This window comes from Glycine soja, chromosome 11 (genome assembly GCF_004193775.1).
Source record: "Glycine soja cultivar W05 chromosome 11, ASM419377v2, whole genome shotgun sequence".
Taxonomy (NCBI): domain Eukaryota; kingdom Viridiplantae; phylum Streptophyta; class Magnoliopsida; order Fabales; family Fabaceae; genus Glycine; species Glycine soja.
In genome coordinates this window covers 39,286,380-39,310,329 of record NC_041012.1, presented here as the reverse complement: position 1 = coordinate 39,310,329, position 23,950 = coordinate 39,286,380, and the positions used below count along the sequence as shown (strand labels likewise).

At 29.9% G+C, this 23,950-nt stretch overlaps 3 protein-coding genes across 3 annotated transcripts; 2 read left to right on the top strand and 1 right to left on the bottom strand.

Moving 5' to 3' along the window:
- Nucleotides 1-493: 493 nt before the first annotated feature.
- On the top strand, nt 494-2,978 carry LOC114375727 (transcription factor MYB83-like). The gene is made up of 2 exons (XM_028333578.1): nt 494-862; nt 1,654-2,978. Exons 1-2 carry the CDS (start codon nt 573-575, stop codon nt 2,297-2,299), a joined length of 936 nt encoding a protein of 311 aa, XP_028189379.1. The 5' UTR covers nt 494-572; the 3' UTR covers nt 2,300-2,978.
- An 11,741-nt stretch (nt 2,979-14,719) lies between these two features.
- LOC114375152 (protein DETOXIFICATION 43-like) lies at nt 14,720-20,966 on the top strand. Its single transcript, XM_028332902.1, has 12 exons — nt 14,720-14,910; nt 15,167-15,288; nt 16,009-16,335; nt 16,702-16,892; nt 18,175-18,310; nt 18,429-18,525; nt 18,614-18,714; nt 19,112-19,275; nt 19,672-19,860; nt 19,962-20,057; nt 20,149-20,270; nt 20,689-20,966. Exons 1-12 carry the CDS (start codon nt 14,837-14,839, stop codon nt 20,741-20,743), a joined length of 1,674 nt encoding a protein of 557 aa, XP_028188703.1. The 5' UTR covers nt 14,720-14,836; the 3' UTR covers nt 20,744-20,966.
- A 1,670-nt stretch (nt 20,967-22,636) lies between these two features.
- Nucleotides 22,637-23,380, bottom strand: LOC114373276. The gene has a single exon (XM_028330776.1). The coding sequence runs from the start codon at nt 23,378-23,380 to the stop codon at nt 22,637-22,639; it is 744 nt and encodes a 247-aa protein (XP_028186577.1).
- Between the last annotated feature and the right edge of the window lie 570 nt (nt 23,381-23,950).

Sequence of the window (23,950 nt, the reverse complement as noted above, 5' to 3'; positions counted from 1 at the left end):
AGCGTGCAACAATATGCTATTAAATTAAATCCCAAAAGTAGCATAGTCATCCTCTCTATATCTGGTCTCAACACACGTGAATTTGAAGTTTAAAACCAAGAAAGAGAGAGAGAGAGAGAGTATTATGTGAAGTGGAAGCAAAATTGTTTCAGCTTCATAGAATAAAAGATGATGATTACCTTGTGAGTGAAGTAAAACATATGGAAACAAAAAACAAGGAATTGAGTCAAAGACAAGAAGATCAACCATCCCCCCCACTCTCTCTCTCGTGTTAGGGAGGTCCCCCTCCAATCCGTTCTCCACTCTACCCATCAACCAACAAACACAATCCCTCTTCTCTCTCTCTCTCTCTCATGCATATTCATATTTTAAGCAAACTCCATAACCATCACTATCATCATCACCATTTCCCACCCTATGAAGCCTTTTATCTGTCCCTCATAAATATTATTCACCTATATAGTCCTTTCTCTTAGGCCTCTATCATATCACACTCAAAAAACACAACAAAACACATTGCACATAGCTTTGTTGGTATATCATTCCACAAGCATTGTTGAGTTTGTAGGCAAATGAGGAAACCTGATCTGATGGCCAACAAGGACAAAGTGAACAACAACATAAAGAGCAAGTTGAGAAAAGGGTTGTGGTCACCAGATGAAGATGAGAGGCTCATAAGGTACATGCTCACAAATGGACAAGGGTGTTGGAGTGACATTGCTAGGAATGCTGGTCTTCAAAGGTGTGGCAAAAGTTGCCGTCTTCGTTGGATCAATTACTTGAGACCTGACCTCAAGCGTGGTGCATTTTCGCCCCAAGAGGAAGATCTCATCGTTCATTTGCACTCCATTCTTGGCAATAGGTACGTACCCTCTTAATTGTCACCTTGTGATTTCATATCCTTGTTTGCTTAATCAATTGCTCTTATCAGTATCAAGTTTAACATACCTATATATGATCTACTATTATGGATAAACTACAATGTGTTTATATTAAGAAGAAACAAAAATGCAATGTCAGTGAAGATCTTAACTTGTATAGGCTATCCTCTATAGGGAGATTTCTAAGCTCTGAGTATTACAAATACCATGAATATTATAGTCATGTTGTATTGATTTGAGTGATTTATGAGGCTAGTAATTGTAGTGAAGAAATGAAAAATAGAAACAAGTGAAAACAAGATTAAATTCTTGTAATTATTGGTAAAAACATGGAATCAAAATATTGTCTCTAACTTTTTTGAAACCAAAGAGACCCCAATATTTGTTTCTTTTATTATTGTGTTACCTTTACATGGACAATGATAATTTTGAGTTTTTGAAATGTGTAATACAGAATGATTTGGCACATTGTGTGAAGAAATTGAATTTATTGCTCAGATCAACCCTGCATAATTAGACCAAATGGGTTTACCTGGTAGCATGTCACAGTTTTCACCTAGATAGCTAGGTCTTGCATTTTATTAAATTAAGGATGGCCTATAATATATTAACTATTCAGTATAGTAGTTGGTTTAAAAAATATCTGTTAAGCCATGAATAATTAAATATTGGAACTCTAAGTAGGATATGTAGTATACGATTATCTTGGGACTTAGTATTTGCTTTCTTTCTTCTCTTCTTTAATCTCTTCAAATATTGTTGTAAATCTCAGGTGGTCTCAGATTGCAGCACATCTCCCTGGCCGCACAGACAATGAGATTAAGAATTTCTGGAACTCCACATTGAAGAAAAGGTTGAAAACAAACACTTCTACTCCCTCACTAAACAACAGCACAGGCTCATCAGAGTCTAATAAGGATGTTTTGAGTGGGATCATGCCCTTTAGTGAACATGACATCATGACCATGTGCATGGATTCCTCTTCTTCCATATCATCCATGCAAGCAACGGTTTTGCCTGACCAATTTGACCCTTTTTCCATGTTGGCAAATAATCAGTGTGACATGACTAATGTTTCAGCAGATTTTCCCAACTTGACTCAAATTGGCATGGTAGAGGGGCATGAAGGGAATTATGGGATATTGGAGCCAAATAAAATGGGGTTAGGAAGAGATTTCTCCCTTCCTTCACTAGAAAGTAGAAGCATTGAAAGCAATAGTGTCCCAATTGATGTGAAAAGCCATAACAACCACTTCAATTATGGTTCCTTCAATCACACTGATAAAATTCAGGGCTCCAAAGTAGAGGACTTAATTGAGTTTGGAAATCATGGCCAAGGGGAGGATTTAAAAATGGGAGAGTGGGATTTGGAGAATTTGATGCAAGACATAACCTCTTTTCCTTTCCTTGAGTTTTAAGTTGATTAAGTGCCCTTCATTGGAATTCATTTCCTCTTTTGGATCTCTCTCTTTTTCCTTTCCTTCTCACATACCCACCAAATACCCATTTTTTTTTCTTCTCAAGGTATCTAATGGAGAGTCAAAGACCAATCCCTGGAGCTAATATCTCAAGACATGAAATTTCATTTAAGGGATTAATCTCTCCCTACAAATGTTTTTTCATACACATGACTCTAGGAAATACCCACCACATACATAGCTATACACAAAGACAACACAAAGCTCACCTTACGAAATGTTAGGCACCAATAATTTTCCCCTTCTTCAATCCTTATTTCATACTTTTGTTTCGATTGTTAATTTCTTTTCAGCCTTTTACAAATTGTACACTCACACACATCGATCCAATTTTCTTAGCCCTTAGGCATAGTTCTGTAATGAAAATATTGTAGAATGTGTTAATTTGCGGAAATAGGTTGGTGTAATAATCAAAGTGCCCTTTCATCAAGAGAAATAGTGATCATTTATAAAGTCAACAACGTAATAAAGATTAGTTGAGTTGCATGTAGTAATGTTTATTATAACGAAAGAAATAATGTGGAGGTGGAATTTGTTAGTTAGTGTAAGGTGAATGTAAACAGATGTACACAATGATGTAAACACATCAACACGTAGCAACTTTGAAATTAGTTCATTTCTTTTATGGTTTCTCTTTTATCTATCCTTTTCTCTCTCTCTCTCATTTTTTTTTTTAAATTATCCACCCCTCTCTGTATATGGGGCAACATCATATTTATTTGTAGTCACAGGTTAAATTATCTTTCCATATAAAAGACATATCAAAGGATGGAACGAAGAGAAGAGGTTCTTTTTTCATCTTTCTTCAATCCTCATTATTCCGTATCAACCATAACATTAGAGTCAGAATTTTATTTTTATAATTAGAAAAAATATTAATTATTTCAATAGTAAAAAATGCAAATTATACTAATAATTATATAATAAAATAATTCTTAAATATATTTAAAATCTTGAATCTTTTTGATAGATTAAAATTTTTATTTTTAGTTTAATTAACTGATAACATGTCATCTTATAAATAGATCTTCCTAATATTATTAATTATTGTGATACTATCACATAATCATGACACATAGAATCATAATAAAAGTTTTAATATATCATAGACTCAAAACAACATAATAAAAATTATTAAGAATTTAAAACAAATTTTAATTTGATCTTTTTATGACATGTATTAAATATATTTAAACCTTATATTAAAATTAGATGCAGCCGAGAGGTTCGGTGTACGGCGAGGGTTACATTCCTACCCCCACCCCTGCTTTTACAGGCCCTTGAAAATCTGTATTTCAACTTGGTCAAAAAGAAGTTTGTTCTTGTAAAAGTTGAGCAAAAATCAGAAGGATAACTATAATACTAATCTTGTGTTTAGATGACTCACTTGTATCAAGATTCAGGGGGGTCTTAGTTGAGTCCTGTCTGTGAGTTATTGAGATTTTTGTAGTATCTAAATTTGATTTTTATGAGTAAAAAAAAAAACAATTCACGTGCAAATATGCTTTCTAATGTGGGTATGTAAGGGAAAAGAAGGTTGGGATATACTTAGGAAACTCATATGAAATAACTAATTGGGTTCAATTATAGGATTTAAGGTTTCTTGTTCGTGTTATAATTCCGTATCACTCTTTTAGTCTTTTATAAAAGGCTTTGGTTATGTACACTCCTCTTTTTGCTAAGCAAATTTTCATTTTTTTTACTTATTTCGCTCTTATTTATAAGATTCAATTATCTAAATTAATAGGATAAAAGAAAGTGATTAATTTAGTTGATAACAATAAATTTATTCTAAATTTATACTATTTTTCAAACTATCCATGTCATTAATACTCTTCTCTTTCTTCTTCTTTTTATATTGTCTTTTCTTTCTTTTCTATTTAATTGTTTATTAAGGATATTTTAGTTTAAAAATATTAATGCATGGGACATGGATGGAGTGTTATAAGAAAACATTACTTTTAATTTGATCCTTATAAATAGGAAAAAAAGTAATTTTTGTTATTTTATATATATATATATATATATATATATATATATATATATATATATACCAATAACATTTATATATAATCATTACTCTTGAATGTACTTTTTCAAAACACTTTATGGAATAACTTAGTTTTTCATAACATTTTGGAAAGTGCTTTACTGTTTTGTGTTTTGGAAACTATTTTTTCAAAATATTAAGAAAAATGTCCAAAAAATTCAAACAAGACTATTAAAACCCTATATAAAGAATTTTTTTTTTTTATTACAGTGAAGCAATATATTAAAGTGGAGGAAGTATATAATTGATATTGTTCAGTCAATCTAAATAACTCCAAGAAACGCTTCTTGACATCAATTGGGACAAATATAAGAACTAGTCATAAATTACTGCATTTATAAAATGAGAGGCATCAATGATGTTGTGTGAGTAAGCAAAAATATAAAAAAAAAGGAAGAAAAGTAGTTGGGAGTAACATACTGCATTGGAGTTTGGAGGATGAAAAAATTCTAACGTCAGAACAAGAGATCAAACAAAAAGGAACAAATGAAGACCAAAGTAAGATATCAAAGGGGGATGGAGGGAGTGAAAGAAAGGATGGAGTGTGATGAAAGATGGAGAAGAAAAATAAGTTGTTGCTATAAAAAAAGAGTTTTGTTTTGCTAAAATGGGAAGTGTGCGAGAGAGAGAAGAAAGTTTGAAAGAGAAAGGTTATTTTAATAATTTGATTTTAAGAAAACGGGAGCGAAAAAATAGCAAAACCTAGATATAAATGCTACGTAGGATCATTGTGTTCAAATAAAAGCCCATGTCAATAGTTTTTTTTATGTGGTAAGAAAACAAAGAACGTACTACACTCTAGGAAAAGAGGCTCCTAAGGCATCAGCTAACAAAGTTGATATGGACAAGTATCCCACTTAACTAAGGGTGGATGTTGTTGAAGAAGACCCTATCTAAGATGGTTTAAAAATCATCGTGGAAAATGTTGACTTTTCATGATGATGACTTCAAAGATCATTTTTGAACCATCATGAAATGTGTTAAAGAATCAACGTGAAAAATACTTTTTCTAATAATGTTTGTTTTAAATTCTGTTGTGTTAGAAAGTGTGCTGCATTGAAAACTTTTTAAGAGTCTTATTATTTCATTTCAAAGATATAGAGAGGTTGAACAAGTACAATCCATAAGGGAAACCAAAGTCCATAAGAATAGAATAAAGAAAATCGCACCCACCCTATTATAGGTTTTCTCAAAGTCCATCTTAAAGAGGAAGTAACTTATTTTATCTTTCTTCTTATGCATGTGATGCACAATCTCTTGAGCAACAAGGACATAATTTAGAGTACCTCTATTAGGAATAAAGTTGGTTGATCTATAAGGGACCAATCATGGAACCCATGTCATTAGTTTCATAAATACTTGATGGACTAAACAAATGATAGCCATGCAAAAAGAAAAAAAAATCATAATATTAATTGGCAAATCATAAACATTTAAATGTTAATTTTAAAATTAAAAAAATATTAGTTTAAATGATTTAAATATTATTGAGTTTGTTGAACAACACACAAACGTACTAAATTAATATGTGGCCATGAGTTTGAGTCTAAAGTATATATTTATATTAAATATTTGAAAGGATAGTTTCATTATGTATAGTACTTTTATTCAATTGAAGAAAAAAAAATCCTATAAAGGATACCTATGATTTATGAAAATTAAATTATTCTGCAAGTCTCCATATATATATATATATATATATATATATATATATATATATATATATATATATATATATATATATATATATATTAGAATAAATAATTTAAATGATAATATTTTTAGAAGTTTCTTGAATTGAAGTGTTTTTAAGATTTTTCTTCAATGAAAATATTTTTTAAGAACTTTTCTTAATCTCGTTGTTTCTTTTAATTTATTTTCTCATCTTCTTTTTTTTTAAATTAAATTTCAATATTTTCTTAAAAATTATCAATAATTAAAAGAAATCTAAAATATAATTTAAAAGTTAAAATATATTTATTTATTACAAATTTGAAGTAATGTTAAAAAATATTTATTCATTACAAATTTTAATTATAATATAGTGTATATGTTCAAAAAGTATTTATTTATTATAAATTTTATCTATACAAAACGCATTAATCATGTGCATTAATGCACATGTTAAAATACAGTTATATTCATACTTCTACTTTTTCTTTCAGTGCATTTTCACTTATTTTTCTCTTTCTTTTTCATTATTGCATTTATTATTTTCTTTCTCTACCTTTTTTTTTTCTTCTTATCTCTTTCTTCTCCTCTTTACACCAAAATGGAATCGACCGCACATATTTTTTTTCGAGTGAGCTTATCTCTACAGTGAATAAGTGTATTTGTTCGTTCTTAATTTAATTTAAAGCGTCCTTATCCGAGTTTAGATTTAAGGATAGACAATCCATTATAAGCAAAAGCAAGTATTATTTTTTTATTTATTTATAAAAATTAAAGGCTGGTATTGAAAGTTTTATAATAACTCAAATATGTTTTCAGCCAAATAAACTAGATTCTCTCCGTCTTTGGTTGTTGAATTTGAAGACATAAAGCACATGCACTTTGAAAGGAGTTTCTTCCACATAAAGCACATGATGATTTTGCATAAACACAATTTAAATATTATGATAAAAATATATTTTTCTCTAGCATTATTTGATTAGTTAATAATCAAAATGATGATTGTTTAACTTAATTTTCATCCTGAAGTATTTATGTTAATTACTCTATCTGTCGCAAAATAATTATTAAGTAAGAAAAAAATAAATTTTAAAATAATTTTCATTTTAATTTTTTAATATAGAATATTAATTACTCCTTTTTCATTTATACCTAATAACTACTATTTTGTTACATCACTTTTAACAAAGATTAATAATAATAAGATTAATTTAGTAAAATTATTAATCTCTTATATCTCTTTATTAGTTTTTTTTATCTGTGATAAAATTTAGGACGATAATGATAATGAGGCGTGAGAGTATTATTTTTTTACTTATGATTTTGCTTTGTAAACATTGGAACTTTCTCTCATCACTTTCTTATAATATACTACTCTTCATTGGTAATTCACCAAAACTCTATCCTATATTTCCGCATATTTTTTCTTTATTTTCTTTGTTTGGTGATCTTTATATGCAAATGATTTCACGTCGTATGTAGAATTTCTCAAGTCTTAATAGCTCTAGCTAGCTTGCGATTGTCATATTCGAAAGGGGAATCCTAGATTCTTGGATACGAGAAAATCTGAAATACCGAAATAGTAGTATTTGATATTAATTGGATCTTTCTTTTTTATTCCCATTCTAAGTTTTCTTATGCATGCATGTCTCAGTTTTCCTCGCACTTTTTTATTTCCTTGTTGACGCTTTCGGTCACTCTTCAATGGTCTATTCTTGACCACATACGCAAAATTTCCCATCTGTTTGTACCTGATTATTTGTTTAATAAGTTAAGTATGACTCATAGCCATAGGTTTGAATGTTATACCTGCAGGTGGCTATGATAGATTATTTAATATCTATCGTAATGAAATTGATTTACATTTCTTGTCATACATCTTTATTTTTATATTATTTTTTTTGTCTTGGATCGGTACGGTGTTTCTTAACTTACTCAATTTACGTATAGAAATTAATCTCACCAATGATATATAATTATTATTGATGTAAGAAAATTTTATACGATAAAAATCAAACACAGATTGGTCCGTTAAATAATTTTATCTTTATATATAATAATTTTAGGTTTAACTGGGAAAAGATGGGACTGAATTCATTAGGTCGAATGCGGCATTTTCGGGATACGTTAATATGCGTGCCTTTCATTTTACCTTGTCATTTAGTAAGGGGAACTTATATACGTCTATGATGCTATCAGGGGTTTGCATAACTGAGGACGGTTTATGCAACATATGCTGTCGAGAATTAATGCTTGGTTACTTTATTCAAGATGCTTGGAAGCATCCATAACGTGATTTTTTTTTAAAATGACAAAAAGGATATTTCAGTTTCTTGTAAAGTAATTTGTAATTATTAATAATTAAAACCAACAAAGGAAAAATGTTCTTTTTTAATCTTTTGTTAATGTGTTTATATTTTATTTTTAACTTTGAATCATATTTTTTGCATTTAAAAAATTTCACACTACCATACATGTGATCTTTAATAATATTTTTTGGCTTAACACTTAATAAAAAATTTCACACTACCATACATGTGATCTTTAGAGAGAAAAAAATATTTTAACCCATATTGGAAAATATATGCACGCAAGCATTCTTTACTTAGAGTTGAAGTAAATGATTAGTTATTAAGTTCTCGTATGTATTTGTTGACCGGTGAAATTCTTAACTTAGACTTGATATGCTAATGCGATAATGACATGTCATGTCTTTTGGGTATGGACATTTATGGGTATAAATCACTTGAATTGACTCAAATTAATCCAAATAATTAAGGTTTATATTTTTTGTATCTAGATCAAATCTAACACAACTCATTCAAATTCATTAAGTTTTGGGTTAGGTCATAAATTTTAATATTTAAATTCAATGACCAATTAATTTGTATTAAATTATTATATAATATATATTTTTAATAAAAAAATCAATTACTATTATTATCAGACTTAACAACTAAGAGTGAGTCTATTTCTTTTTTCCCCCTTAGTTTTCATGATTTCATTCAATCATTCACTAAATTAGGGTTTCAACTCTCAGCTAGTTGTAGAACATCTATTTGGATTATTAATTTGTTCCAAGCTATTTTAGATTTATTTGAAGTTTCATTTGCACTACTCATTAGACTATTTGAAAACATTGAAAATTTTCAAATTATGCGATAATAGTTTTAATTTTTGGGTCTTTAGGCTTCATGGGTGTGTTGCTTGAACTTGTTTATTGTATTTCAATTTTTAAACCGTGTTTAACATACTATGTTAATCTATGTAATGATGATGACAACAATGTGATTCATTCAGTGATTTTTTTCTTTCATTGTTTGACTACCCATAACAATTATAAGTAATGTATTTTATATTTCATTTGATAAAAAAATTAGTTTATAAGAAATATTGGATTTGAAAATAACAAACAAATTTAAATGATTTAACTTGTTAACCCAACTTAATCCAAACCGTTAACAAACAAATTGGTTTAGGTTGGATTTTTTTTCTTGGAAAACTGACCTAACTAATCCGTCTAAATTTGATTGTGTTGGGTCATAGATTTCACCAAACCAACTCAAACCGACTCACATACACCTCTATCTTTGAGTTGGGTCATAGATTTCACCAAACCAACTCAAACCGACTCACATACACCTCTATCTTTGAGTTGCTTTTATTTATCTTCTATAAAATTTGGATTATAAAAAATCATCTATAGTATTTATGCTTTTTTTTATCATTATATAGGTATAATATTTATGTTTTGTTTGGAGAGTGAAATGAAATAAAAAGAAAAAAAATAAAATTATAGGAAATGGAAAAGGAATATGTAAAAATGTTATTTTAGTGGATATCAAAAATGGAAACAATCCATTCCACTTATTTTAATGAATAGATAAGAGAATAAATAGAATAATTATATTAATAAAAAATTATATTAATTAAAAAATATTTTGTACTTAACTATGCGTTCTTAGCATAAATTTATTGCAGTAAAAAAGGCATAAAATTATTTATTATTTTTATGTCATAAAAATATTTTTTTTCCATTTAATGTCAATTTGGAGGGAAGTATAATTGCTAAAATTATATAATCGATTAAATAATTAGTGTTAAGTTCAAAGACATTTATGCCTTAAGATGAATCAAGACTCTTAATTATTTTTATTAGATGTAAATAAATACAAATGTTAAAAGTTGTATATTATGCGATATTAGAACATGTTTCGCGAATCTACGTCTAAAATATTGTTAGCCACTATTCATGACTTAGTTTTGCATTGAATATTTGCATGGAATTAGCGCTTTACTTTCAATTTATGATTCTTTTTGTAGAAATTGTACATATTTTCATGTTTAGTGTGATTTTATAGAGTAAATACTCTCATTTTGTGAATTATTGTTGAAATCACTTCAGTTTTAGGCCAAAAGAAGAGAAGGCTCAAGTAACTGATGACTTGTTAAGCGTGACAAATCCGCTTAGCGAGTGACATCCGCTAAGCGAGGCATATAGCTTGCTTAGCGGGTTGGGAAACCCTAGAAGATAATTAGTCAGAGATGTGCTCACCCAGCACGCCACCAGCTCGCCCAACGAGGTCGTTGTCCCTTCTCGCGCTTAGCGTGCCCAGCTCGCTAAGCCAAAATTTACTTACTCTCGCTTAGCGAGCCAGCCTCGCTAAGCAAGCCTTCAGAATCTGAAAGGTCCAAGAGCCTTTAAAACACTGAAGTTGACGGAGTTTTAGATAGGGTTGAAAAACAAAGCAAAAAGGAGAAGCTGAAGCGACAGAAATAGAGTTGCTAAGAGAGCTTAGGTTAGAGGAGTGGAGTTAGGGTTTTAGAGGTTGGAGGAGACATCCTCAACCATTCTTTGCCATTTTATTTCACTAAACTTTGTTCCTTCCTTGTATTGAAAGCATATTTTTTGTAATGGAAGGCTAAGCCTCTTGGTTGGGAAGTTCTATTGGACCCTTGATGTAATACTTTTTCACTATCTATTTAATGTTTTTTTTATGTGTTCATTGCTTTTATCTATGCTTATTTTTACATGCTTGTGGCTTGATCACCCATTTGTATGTATAATTAGGATTTTTAGCATTGAGAAATGCTTTAAAGCCTTAGAACTTGGTAGAGCAAGCTAGAAATTTATATGTCTAGGAATGGAGTGCAGTGATCTAGTTCATATTATGTTGTAAACTTAATGTAACACTTTTAAGTTAAGTTTGTTGAGGGATCAAGGATGAGGTTTAAAGAGAGTTAGACTCATTCACTAAAGGGATCTTGATTTGAGTAATTTTTCAGCATAAGAACACTAGGATAACGTTAAATAGAGAAAAACACATAATAACATCAAGAGGAACTCAGTAGAACAACCCAACGCTTTTTACTTGACTGTTTTTACTTCTAAAATCCTAGATACTTAGTTTATATTCAAATAGACCTTAGTACAGAATTCAACTTGATATTTATCTTGCTTTTAATATCTATAAATGTTTGCATACTGGATGTACAACATTTGAGTGAAACAAATTTCATGTGGATACGATACTCGGTCTTATCGTTTTATATACTACTTGTGCGAATCGATACACTTGCCGATGTTGCGAACAAATATCATACGATAGTTACCAAAGTCATGATCTGATGCAACATTTAAGAGATAACATTTAAGACTTCCTTTATTTTTTTGTCTCTAAGATTCGTTTTGTAGAGACATTTTCCTAATATTGGTCGAATTCTATGAAGAATAAATGAAGTTAAAGTTCAGAAATTACCAAACAACATCAAAAGACATACTCTGCTTTGAAAAGACCTTCTTTGACCAAAGAGAAGTGATTTTTTTCTACTGAAGTGTTTTACAAGAAAACAAATCAGAGTGGTTTTACTACATGGATTAGGACGTGCATTTAATGCAAGCTCCAACAACCATAGGCATCATACACAAACTTAAGTGAGAAATCTATCTATTGCAAGATGACAGACACTCTAAGAAGAAAGCTTATAAATACCAAAAGCTTTGAAGAAATGAGACACAAACCTACATGCAAAGATTCATATCCTTTCTGTAAATTTATGTATAGTTTGAAAAAACTCTCAAAACACCTTGAGTATCTTGAGAGAAAAGACTAAGTGTTGAAATTATATATTTGTTTGTAAGACGCTTAAGAGTTAGTCATTGTGCAAACAACCAAACAAATTTGTAAAAAGTTATGACTTGGTAAGACAAAGAATTTTGGGTTGTAACAAGCTTGGGGTAAAGCTTGACTTGTAGAGCTAGAAGTGATCGCGACAAAATACTTATAATTTTGAAAAAGTTAGTGGTACTTGTTGGTTAGCCGAGGATTGGACGTAGTTTTAGTGATAGAGACAAATCAGTATAATTCTTTGTGTCTTATATGCTTTTATCGCTCTTCTATTTCAAACTAACCTAGGTATTCAAATTTGATTATGTTTTGAAAAATCTCTTTTGCTTTGCAAAACCTGTTTGCATTGTTTTGAATGTGTTTTTGAGAGAATTTGTTATTTGTCTTAATTTTTTTTTTCTTCATATGATAACTTTATTCTTTCAAAAAAAAGGCTTTAAAAATCTATAGAATCACAATTCAAACACCTTATGATATTTGTCTTTACAAATAGTGATGATGTGATTAATATAAGAAAATAAAATAATTTACATATCGATTAATATATAATTAAAATCAATTAATGTAAAATAAAATAATTATAGCTAAAATTAATATGGGAAATTATAACGATTTATGTAATGTGTCCAGTCCTTAAAAATACTATATGTAGTTTGATAATATATATATATATATATATATAAGAATCAATCATATTGTAGTGCACCATTTTAGTTATATTTTTTTAATGGGTTTCATTTTTACGTTAAAAATTATGATTTTTTTTTAAAAAGAAAAATAATATATCAAAAACAAAGTGGTATATGGACAAAATTTATAAGTTGAATAATATATAATAATTAATTATGCTTAAAAAATTAAATATTACAAAATATTCGACATAATTTATTGCCTATATGAAAAATTATCACAATGATAACCTTTATTTTGATATACTGAATATTTCTTAACTTATTTAAAACTGGTTCATTCATTTCATTATGTATGTGACTAGTAATTGACTTACTTGATTGAAATCATTGCATGTTAGGATTAGAAACAAAACCCTATATTAAGGCCAAGACCAGATCCTTATTTCCAAAATCATGTTCAAATACGCGGTTTCTAAAATATTAAAAAAAAACTTGTTGAAATCATATGTACATATACAATTTCAACTTTTAATAATAAAAAAATTAAAAAATTGAAATCATATGTGCATATACGATTTCATTGTAACAATTTTTTGAAAAATAAAATCGTACTTCAAAGCACGATTTTTTCAAGGTGAAATCGTATTTCAAAGTATGATTTATTCATTTTCGTAATTTTTAAAAATATACCCATTATGATAATTTTTTAAAAAAATTACCCCTTTATGGTGCAAGAGCCCTCGTTTCTTGTTGCCCCGTTGGTGTATATATATATATATATATATATATATATATGCACGCTAACTAGATTATATGATTTTCTTAAAAATAAAAAATAAAAATAAGTGTATGATATAATGGTTGTATATCAACTAAAAGAGAGACGATATCATAATTTAGAGGGGGAGGGGGGAAATGCCCCTGTATCATATAGGTATGGCTTGGTTGTGTAGAATATATGGAATGAAAAAAAAATTAACAAAAACATTTGAATTAAAATAGTGTAAAAAAGATGTTTGATCTATATTAAATAGTAAAAAAAATTTGTCCAACCCTTTCTCATCAATTTCGTCTCAAGCAAACCAAGGGATATATAACGTGATCCCGTCCCTATTTGTAGTTTGTACTATATGCTCGATCGGCTCTTACAATTCTGTATATTTCAGTTCTAACTGGGGAGCCATTTGCATATTTCTCGATGCATGCATATATAAAATAATAATATACATTTTCGTTTGTTTCTACTTGATAGTTGTTACGAAGTTTCTATTATGTTGCTATCAAGGATATATAGGGACCTAACTGAGGACGGTGCTTACTGTAGTGAGGATCTGTCACGATCTTCATTCAACTAACCCATCTTTGAATATTTAGATAGCATGCCATGGATCCTTCTCTAGCCTACATATTTTTTTATAGCAATTTAATGTCATCAAGTGTTCTTAATTAGTATACCAATTAAAAATAAAAAATAGAAAACTTTTATTAAAAAAATTATCAATACACCTAGCTGAAATTTCCGTAGCATCTCCAAATGTACTGATTCCATAATTAGTGTGTGATCACTGATTATTAGCAAGAAATTATTTTAAGTTATAAGGGTTTCTTTATACTTAGAAGATGAAATCTATAGTTTAACTGAGGAAGGTTCCAACTATAAAACAAAACAAAGTAATGATGACTGTAACGTTTACCAGGCTTATTTAGTTGGCTCTTCGATATCCCCAATGATTCCTATAAAAACCCATCACTTCTCTAGTGATCTTTCAAAGCCAAAAAAGGTACCACATTATACTTTCTTACACGTTTATTCTAGTTTGCCAACCTTGATTACATGCAGTGTGATCATATATATATATATATAAACAATAATATTGGACATATTTAAACATTGATATTGGACGATCTCAAACTCAAATTATGATTAACTTGGCAGGTTGGTTGTTTCAAGCACTTCAGTGTAGATCTCTCTCGCTTGTATGAGATTCACTATCCAATGGACGAGAATAGAAGTTCCAACGAACCCAACAAGTGGAAGATGCCTCTCTTCGTTTTCTTCAAAGATGCAAGGTATATATTCATTACCCATTTTTTCTTGCAGGAGAGATCGAACATTATGCTATCTAGAACAATATGATATTTCAATTAAAAAGATATTTTTTAGTCATATATATATATATATATATATCTGTGTGTATAGTTGATGGGGAAAATTATTTGACATAGTTATATTATTGCATTTACACGAAGCTCTTCATGTACGTAGTTTTATATATGAACTACTAATACTTGAATGATATGATTCTGCTAATGTAAATAAATGTAGGAATGTTTTCAAGCTGGATGCTCTATCTCGGGAGATATTAGGGATTGCACTCCCCTCAGCACTGGCCGTTTCTGCTGATCCAATTGCTTCTCTCATAGACACAGCATTCATAGGCCGTTTAGGTATGTATAGATATATTTTCTTGTCAACAATCATTTCATAGCAAGTATATATATATATAAGGTTTTTAATTTCTCTTTTATCTTTCTTCTTACAATATATTATATCATTTATCAATCATATATGTATTCTTCTCTTTTATTTTTATTTCTTTCTAAGTATGCATCTAATAATACATAGGAGTATATATATATATATTCCTGGAGACAATCTATTTGAATCAAACGACATTATTATATACAACAAAACTTTATTTTAAAATATTTAACTTTATTATATAACCAAAAGTCAGAACTCAAGATCTCTTGTTAAATAAGAATAACCTTATGTGAATTGATCTACCCACTCATTACTTCACTAGCCACTTTGATGCACATATAATAAAAATAACTAGCTTGACTTGATTCCCGCACATTCAGCCATCCGATGGCTTTGTGCTATCACAATGAGTGATACACCAATTGCAACTTGCAGGCCGTACAAGTTCTTGTGGTAAACTTAATTAAGCATTTATTAAATAAAAAGATACATAAAAGAATACTAATTATTCACAAAAAAAAAAGAAGAAGAAAAAGCAGCATGTAGGAAGACTATTATTAAGTTACTGTTACAAGCTCAAATAACCTCTTTCAAATGTTTCATATTAAATGAATATTGTTTCCAGAATCATTTCGCAATTTTAGCTCTTGAAGCTAACTTTTTCATTTGACACATCTGTTTAGGACCGGTGGAACTTGCAGCTGCTGGAGTTTCCATTTCTTTGTTTAACCAAGCTTCGAGGATTACCATATTCCCTCTGGTCAGCATTACCACTTCCTTTGTGGCTGAAGAAGATACCATTCAAAAACTGAACACCAAAGCAGCTGAAAATGGTAATAGTAAGGCCAAGTTCGGCGAAACAATTGTGCCAGAGGATCATATGCTTCAAGACATGGAAAAAGGTACCCCCAAAGTGATGAATACTGACGCTCCAACAGAATTTAGGGAAGAAAAAGATGAATCAAAGGAATATAATGCTACCGGCAACAATGACACAAATATTGGAGATGGTACTTCTCTCTCTCTCTCTCTCTCTCTCTCTCTCTCTCTCTCTCTCTCTCTCTCTCTCTCTCTCTCTCTCTCTATATATATATATATATATATATATATATATATATATATATATATATATATATATATATATATATATATATCCCCTTTTTTTACTATGGCTAGACATAACCCAAAAGTACGTAGAGTCCTAGACAAATTAAGCACATGCATTATTGTTATGATCATTTATCAACCTTTTTTTTTAATCATATGTTGTCCACATGCATGTATAGAGAGATTGAATGCAAATATGTATATGAATGTTTGATTATGTTCTTACATTTTTTTAATTCAATGATATGTTTACCTTAATTACTTTTTAGGAGCCAATACAATATGCAAGTTTTCATCGGTTACTAGCAGTAAGAAGAGTAAGGACAAAGTTGGAAAGAAAAAGCGACTTATTGCTTCAGCATCAACAGCACTACTTTTTGGCACAATCCTTGGTCTCATTCAAGCTGCAGTTCTTATATTTGCAACCAAACCTCTGTTAGGTGTTATGGGTGTCAAACGAGTAAGTTTCTTCTTTATTGAGAGTATGGTAACAAGCTTTTAGTAATCTCGTATGATATATAAATATAAGAAAATGTTAAATGGACATCCTCTATGCTAATATACATCTAAAAAGAGAAAGCAATGATAAAGGAAAGTGATATATATATTTGATGTAAAAAAAAGAAAATAATATATGTAATAAATATTTGATGTGATAAAAAAGAGTTAATTAACATATATAAAGGATGTTAATTGAATGTCTAAAATATTTGGATGTCCAAGTATCATTATAAATATATATTAAATAAAAAAAATTAAAATTATTTTTAAAATATTAATTAATGATAAAAATCATTAAAAAAACCAGGCATTTGAAACTTTTAATTTTGATAAATCTTAAATGTTAATTTAATTAATATAATATTATTTTAATAATGATTTGAAAATACTTTGTTATATATATAGTGTTAATCAAAGAATATTGAGGGTACTGATTAAAATAATTAAAAATAAATAAATTTATTTTTATTAGATAACTAATTGGGAGAAAAACTGTTAATGTTATTGAGGAAATTTGAGTTTGGATTATAAGAATTAATTAAAAATTAGTTAAATATATTATATATTTGATTAATTAAAGAAAAAAATATTGAGTTATTAAATTGATGTAAAAATCTAAGTTAAATTATTTATTTAGTTCTTATAGTTTCATGATTCTTATATTTTTAGTCCCTATATTTTGAAAGTGGTTTTTTTATTTTCTATAGATTACATTTTAACTTTTTTTTAGCCCCTGTAGTTTAAAAGTGTTCTTTTTAGTTTTTATAGTTTGTATTTTAATTTTTTTTAGTTCCTATAATTTGAAAACTATAAAAACTAAAAAAGTAAGAATCATAAAATCGTAGGACTAAAAAGATAACTTTCAAAACTACAGGGACTAAAAGAAAATTAAAATATAAATTATAAGAACTAAAAAGATCACTTTCAAATTATAGAGATCAAAAAAGTAAAAATCATGAACCTATAGATACCAAATAAGTAATTTAACAAAAAATCTATAAGATATGTCACAAATTTAAATATGTTGCGGACAAAAATAAACATATTTAAATATGACATGCTTGTGACTTTATGAAAAAGAAAAAAGTATAATGGTCGTCCCGTTTTCAAGAATCAAAACCCAAATCATATCGTAATATAATATAAAGATGAATGTTAAATATGTTTCTTTATTATCAATTACATTATTTTTGCCTAGCTATATATATGTTTTATAGTGGACTTGTTTCTTCTTTGTTTAGGATTCTCCTATGCTAAAACCTGCAGAGAGCTACTTAAGATTGAGATCGTTCGGGGCACCAGCAGTACTTCTCTCCTTGGCCATGCAAGGCATCTTTCGAGGGTTCAAGGATACAACAACTCCTTTATATGTCATCGGTTGGTTCAAATTATCCATTTGTTTATAATGAAGTATATTTTGAGAGATAAAGTGTAAATTAAAGCATCTTTTCCCTTATTAACTTGGTTTATTTGTTTCTTTGGTTTTATTATATAGTTTCGGGATATGCATTGAATGTCATATTGGACCCAATTTTTATTTTCACATTGAAGTTAGGCATCAAAGGTGCAGCCATTGCACATGTTCTCTCCCAGTAAGTCTTACTTTGTTACATATTTGAAGAATAATCGTTAATCATTTTCCGAGTTCTTACTTACAAATCTGCGACCATACCCTTGTAGGTACATGATGGCATTCACTCTCTTATTGATATTAATGAAAAAAGTGCATCTCCTACCTCCAAGAATAAAGGATTTACAGATTTTCCGATTTCTTAAAAATGGTAAGGTGGTTAAATATAGCATGTTGAGGTTGTAAATTGTTTATAAGTATTGTAAGAAAGAAAGAGAAAAAGTTAGTCACAATAAGCTCAAATATGTTGCAGTTAAACATAATTTAACCATATACGTACATATATATAAAGGTTTTAACAAGATGGGTTGACTCTTACTGTTCAATTAGCCCAATATAAAATATGGATTAGACAAATAAAATTTAACTCCAAAATCATATTAGCTGAATGCTTTATTAATTTTAAATGTCTAGACTCCATTTTTTTATTTTCTATTTCACTTATTTTTTTCACATATTATATACATTAGTGAATCATAGTTAATGGTAAACTTTGCAAGATTACTTATGTTCGATTTTGTTTTCAATTATTTGATCAATTATTGCAGGAGGATTGTTGATGCTAAAGGTAATAGCAGTCACATTTTGTGTTACCTTAGCAACATCATTGGCTGCAAGGCTAGGTTCAATTCCCATGGCTGCATTTCAAACATGCCTACAGGTCTGGATGACATCGTCCCTTCTTGCAGATGGTTTGGCTGTTGCTGTTCAGGTACAGAATTTTTTCCCTCAATTTCTTAGAATAATATAACATATTTATTTGTTTAGTTTGAGAAAATTATCATATTTTTTTTCTTGTTTTCAAATTCATGTGTACAGGAAATGTTGGATTTCAATTTCTATTTTCAATAATAACAAAAAAGTTACTTTTATTTTTCTTTTACTTTGGTTCTTATTCTCACCATTTTTGTTACAAATTTTTAAAACAGGAGACAAAAAATTAAAATAATATGACATTTTCTGTAATTATTAAATAAAAAAATATTTTCTTAATTTCTTGTACATCTTTTTTATCTATGAAAAACGGCTGTTAATTTCTCAAACTCTCCGAATTGTGCAATAAATTAAAATCAAGCAAATAATACTAATCACTTTCCCTGCTTCGCAGGCAATTCTAGCTTGTTCTTTTACTGAGAAAGACTATAAGAAAGCAACAGCAGCAGCAACAAGGACACTGCAAATGAGTTTTGTTTTGGGAGTGGGGCTCTCTCTTGCTGTTGCACTTGGATTATACTTTGGAGCTGGAGTGTTTTCAAAAGATGCTCATGTTGTGCACTTAATTAAAATAGGCATCCCGGTAATCCCTATAACAATAAATTCAACAATGGAATTGACCATAAAATTTATGTGTGAATTGTTAATTGATAATTATCTAATTTCAAAAATATAATCCACCAGTTTGTGGCTGCTACTCAACCAATCAATTCATTAGCCTTTGTATTTGATGGAGTGAACTATGGAGCTTCTGATTTTGCATATTCAGCATACTCTCTGGCAAGTTCACATGCCTTTTTTTCGTCCTTTTTATCATATTTAATTATCCAAATTTAATTATCAGTTTAATTTTGACTAATTTCTTTTGCAGGTTCTGGTGTCACTAGTAAGCGTAGCCACAGAATTCATTCTCTACAGGACCAAACATTTCGTTGGGATTTGGATTGCATTAACCATCTATATGACTCTTCGCATGTTGGCTGGTATATGGAGGTAGTAATTAAACTTTGCCTTGTCAGAAGCAATCAACAACTTCTACTTCATCTTCAAACTGGTTTAATTTTCATATATAACAGCTTAATTATAATTCTTGTATTAAACATAAGCATATATGCAAGTAAAAAAAATCAGGAACTTAATCACATTTTCTTGATATACAGAAGAAATATATGACACAAACCTAAAAGGACTTGATACATTGACAGAGTTACCTATTATATAAGATCTAATATTAAGTATATATATATATACGAGAAAATCTTAAGAACTATTTTAGTATTTAAATAGAAGTATCTTTCGTCAAATTTTACTATTTTTTCATAATATATGATTTTCTTCCACTATTATTGATATAATTTGTAAGTTTTATATTCCAAGGTTAGATCAATATTCTTGATGATTTCACATGCAGGATGGGAACTGGGACAGGACCTTGGCTCTATCTCAGAGGTCGCTCACTGCCTTAGCATAAATAACTAATCATCAGGGAAATTTTGTTGTCAAGTAGTACATCTTTTGTATCACATTGTCACTTTTTCCCAGATCTTTAGAACTTTTTTATTCTTAATTTTCCCCTACTTGGAATACATATTGGATTGCTTTATTTTCACGATTATACTTTTGTGATACATCAATATATCTAGGATTGCTTCCTTTACAAATCATATATAGTGAATACTACTTATTTGATTTTGTGGTTACAGAATATTCTCCATCCTATTATTCTTAGTGCATACATTTTATAAATGTTTTTATACACATCAAGAAATTAAAAATTGTTTTTATACGTGACAAATTCAAACACTAAAGTGAGGAAATTAACCATTAGGGTTGGTTTGGTGGTGGGTTGGGATAATATGCATATGAGGTCAAATTAGAGATGAGATTTTATAACTTGATTTAGAGAATAATTTTAGAGACCAAATTAGAGATTAAGTGACAAATCTGTTGATCAATATAGGGATTTTAATGACTAATTAATGATGGAGCAGCTAATTTTTGTGATTGATTTAACGACTGATACTTAGAAACTAATTTAGAGACTAATTTTATAAGGCAAATTTAAGAATTAATTTAGTGACTAGTCTGTCGACCAATTTAGTAATATAGCTGTCGATTTTTAATGATCTAGTTAATTAATAACCAATTCTAACAAAACTTAGAAGAGAAGAGAAAATTGATAATAATGGTTTGGTGGCTCCAAGTAAAATTTGTAAAGTGAGTTTTCGAAGAGTCATCTAAAAGTGACTTGGTGCAATCTTTGTTGGCTTGGAATTGACTTTCGTAAGAGAGAGTCTTTTCGAAATATGACTACAGAACATGAAACTTTATAAAAAATTGTTAATATCGGAAACTGCATTTTTTGAAAATTGGTTCTTCGAGAAAATGATGAAGCCCAAAGCAAAAAATGAATAAGTAGTGTAGATGATATCATAAAGATAAAAAAGATTTTTGAAAATTGAAGATCAAGCACGTCTTCGAGAAAGGAAATTTCAAGGAGCGATTTCAGAAAGCGAGAATAAACAATTTTTAGCAGTTATTTATCTGAAAGTGCCATAAAAAAGGGGTCAGAAGGTAGCTTTTTTCAGCTATCAAATTCAAAACTCCAAGGACAAATGTCAAAATTAATCTTAGAATAGGAGTTAGAAACAAGGTAAACATGTCAGAATTCTATAATCTAATTGTTAGACTATGAAATCTAAAAACAAGAGGACCTATGGTCATTTCATTTGATTAAAAATACTTGCACAACATCTTTGTAACACCAACACATGCATATGCCTCACATCAAAATGTCTACAAGTTTTGTGAGAAAACGGTATGTTTTTGTCCAAACTTTCAAATCCACTTATCTCTTACAGGTGAGAAGGTGGAAGCCTACATAATGGCGTCTCCCGGTGAAAAAGCCCAATGTAGTATCATTACTTAAAGCATGGTTTTAAATAGGATTCCACAATTGTAAAAATCAACCAATTTATATGCAATTATTCGTATTATAAAGATTTGCGGACTCACCACAAATGAAACTGCAATTGTGGTAACATTAATCACATTTGTGTGCCCCTAATTTAAAACCATGGCTCAAAGCAAAAGTAAATAAGATAGCACGTCAATCAAACTGAAAACAGAAAATTATCATCTGAATTAGAAACTTACAAGGTGGAAATTAACGACTTACATTCAACAAATTCACTACTGATATAACAAAAGCAATATAGACAACTAGAAATTATTGGGTAGTCTCTAATTAGAATTTATGAAAGAGAACTCAATTATCACATTCAACTACTTATTAGTTTGTCGAGATTAGTCGAAATGGTGATAATCCTGGATTTATGGATCGGCAACAAAGACGAGGATCAAGAACTGAAGAACTCAGGAACTAGCTGCTGGCAGAGGCCCATGTAGGTAGAATAAAGATTTCGATCCTTGGCTCCAGTTCGATGACGGTTGGTGTGCTTGAGGAAATATTTGAGATGATTGAGAGTGCAGCAACCGAGCATTTGACCTAGCAGCAAGAACAACCAATTAATGGCCTTTTTCTTAGTCCCTGCAAGGGAGGGTTGGACGCTGTTTTCTTGTCCGCAGTGATAGCATCTTGGAAGCACAGGTTTCAGCCAAACGCTGGGTGCCCTATCATGCATGCTCTCCTTTTCCTTCTGAATGAAGCTCCACAATTCGGAAAACTTGCTCTCCAGATCAAGAACCATCAAGTACTTTCTCTTGCACATCCTGCACTCCATGTCCCCCCTGATTTTCAGAATCTTGTTCTCCAAGAGGTACTTTCGGGTCTGGACCGTGGCGCGCCGGTTCGTGGCCCAGGGGAAGGGTGGAACGATGGTTTCGCTCCTTCCATCGCGGCGGCGAGAACGCGACAAAGAAGAGGGTACAGGAGCATTTGCTTGCACGCGATCAACAGCAGCATTCATGTTGTTGTGGTTAGAAGCAGTGTAGGGTGCCAACCTAGGGTTAATGAATGGATTTTGCGGTTGCGGTTGCGGTTGCATGATTAGGGTAGGAAAGTTTGATGCTCTCGTTGGTTGATTCCAAGAGAGAGAGAGAGTAAACAAATCATCATCATCGTTGGGGTTGGGGCTCTGCATTTCTTGGCTTTGGGTTTGGAAAGAATGAGTGTGCAGAAAAGGAAAATAGGTCATAAGTGATTGATTCTTGACTTGGGGAATGTATATATAGTTATAAGGACGAAGAAAGATAGCATTGGATTAATTGGTTGTTAATTTTATTTTTATTTTTTGAATTTGAATAAGATCTAGAAGCTAAGTTAAACTAAGATGCGTGGTTGTGACTTATGATCAATTGAAATCTCTTCTGATATTTTTTCTCCGCTAAATCGTAACAGTATATTTGAATTAAACCACTTTGATTAAAATCAGATTATAACAGCAAATTAACTTCCATTCGGTGCATGCATGTAACCCTACGATCTTGTTCTCATAGACTCATCAGCAGTCTCGCCTTAACTCCTATTTAATTTTTGGTTCTAAAATAATTTTAGTATAAATACATGCAATGGACAGGACAGAAGGCATACAACACTATGTAGGGCTGTTACATAGTCACTCGTAATATTGTCTGTATGCTACGGGTTCAAATACACATTACACCAAACTATGAAGTATTAGTGTACAATAAGTATATACGGTTGGTATGCT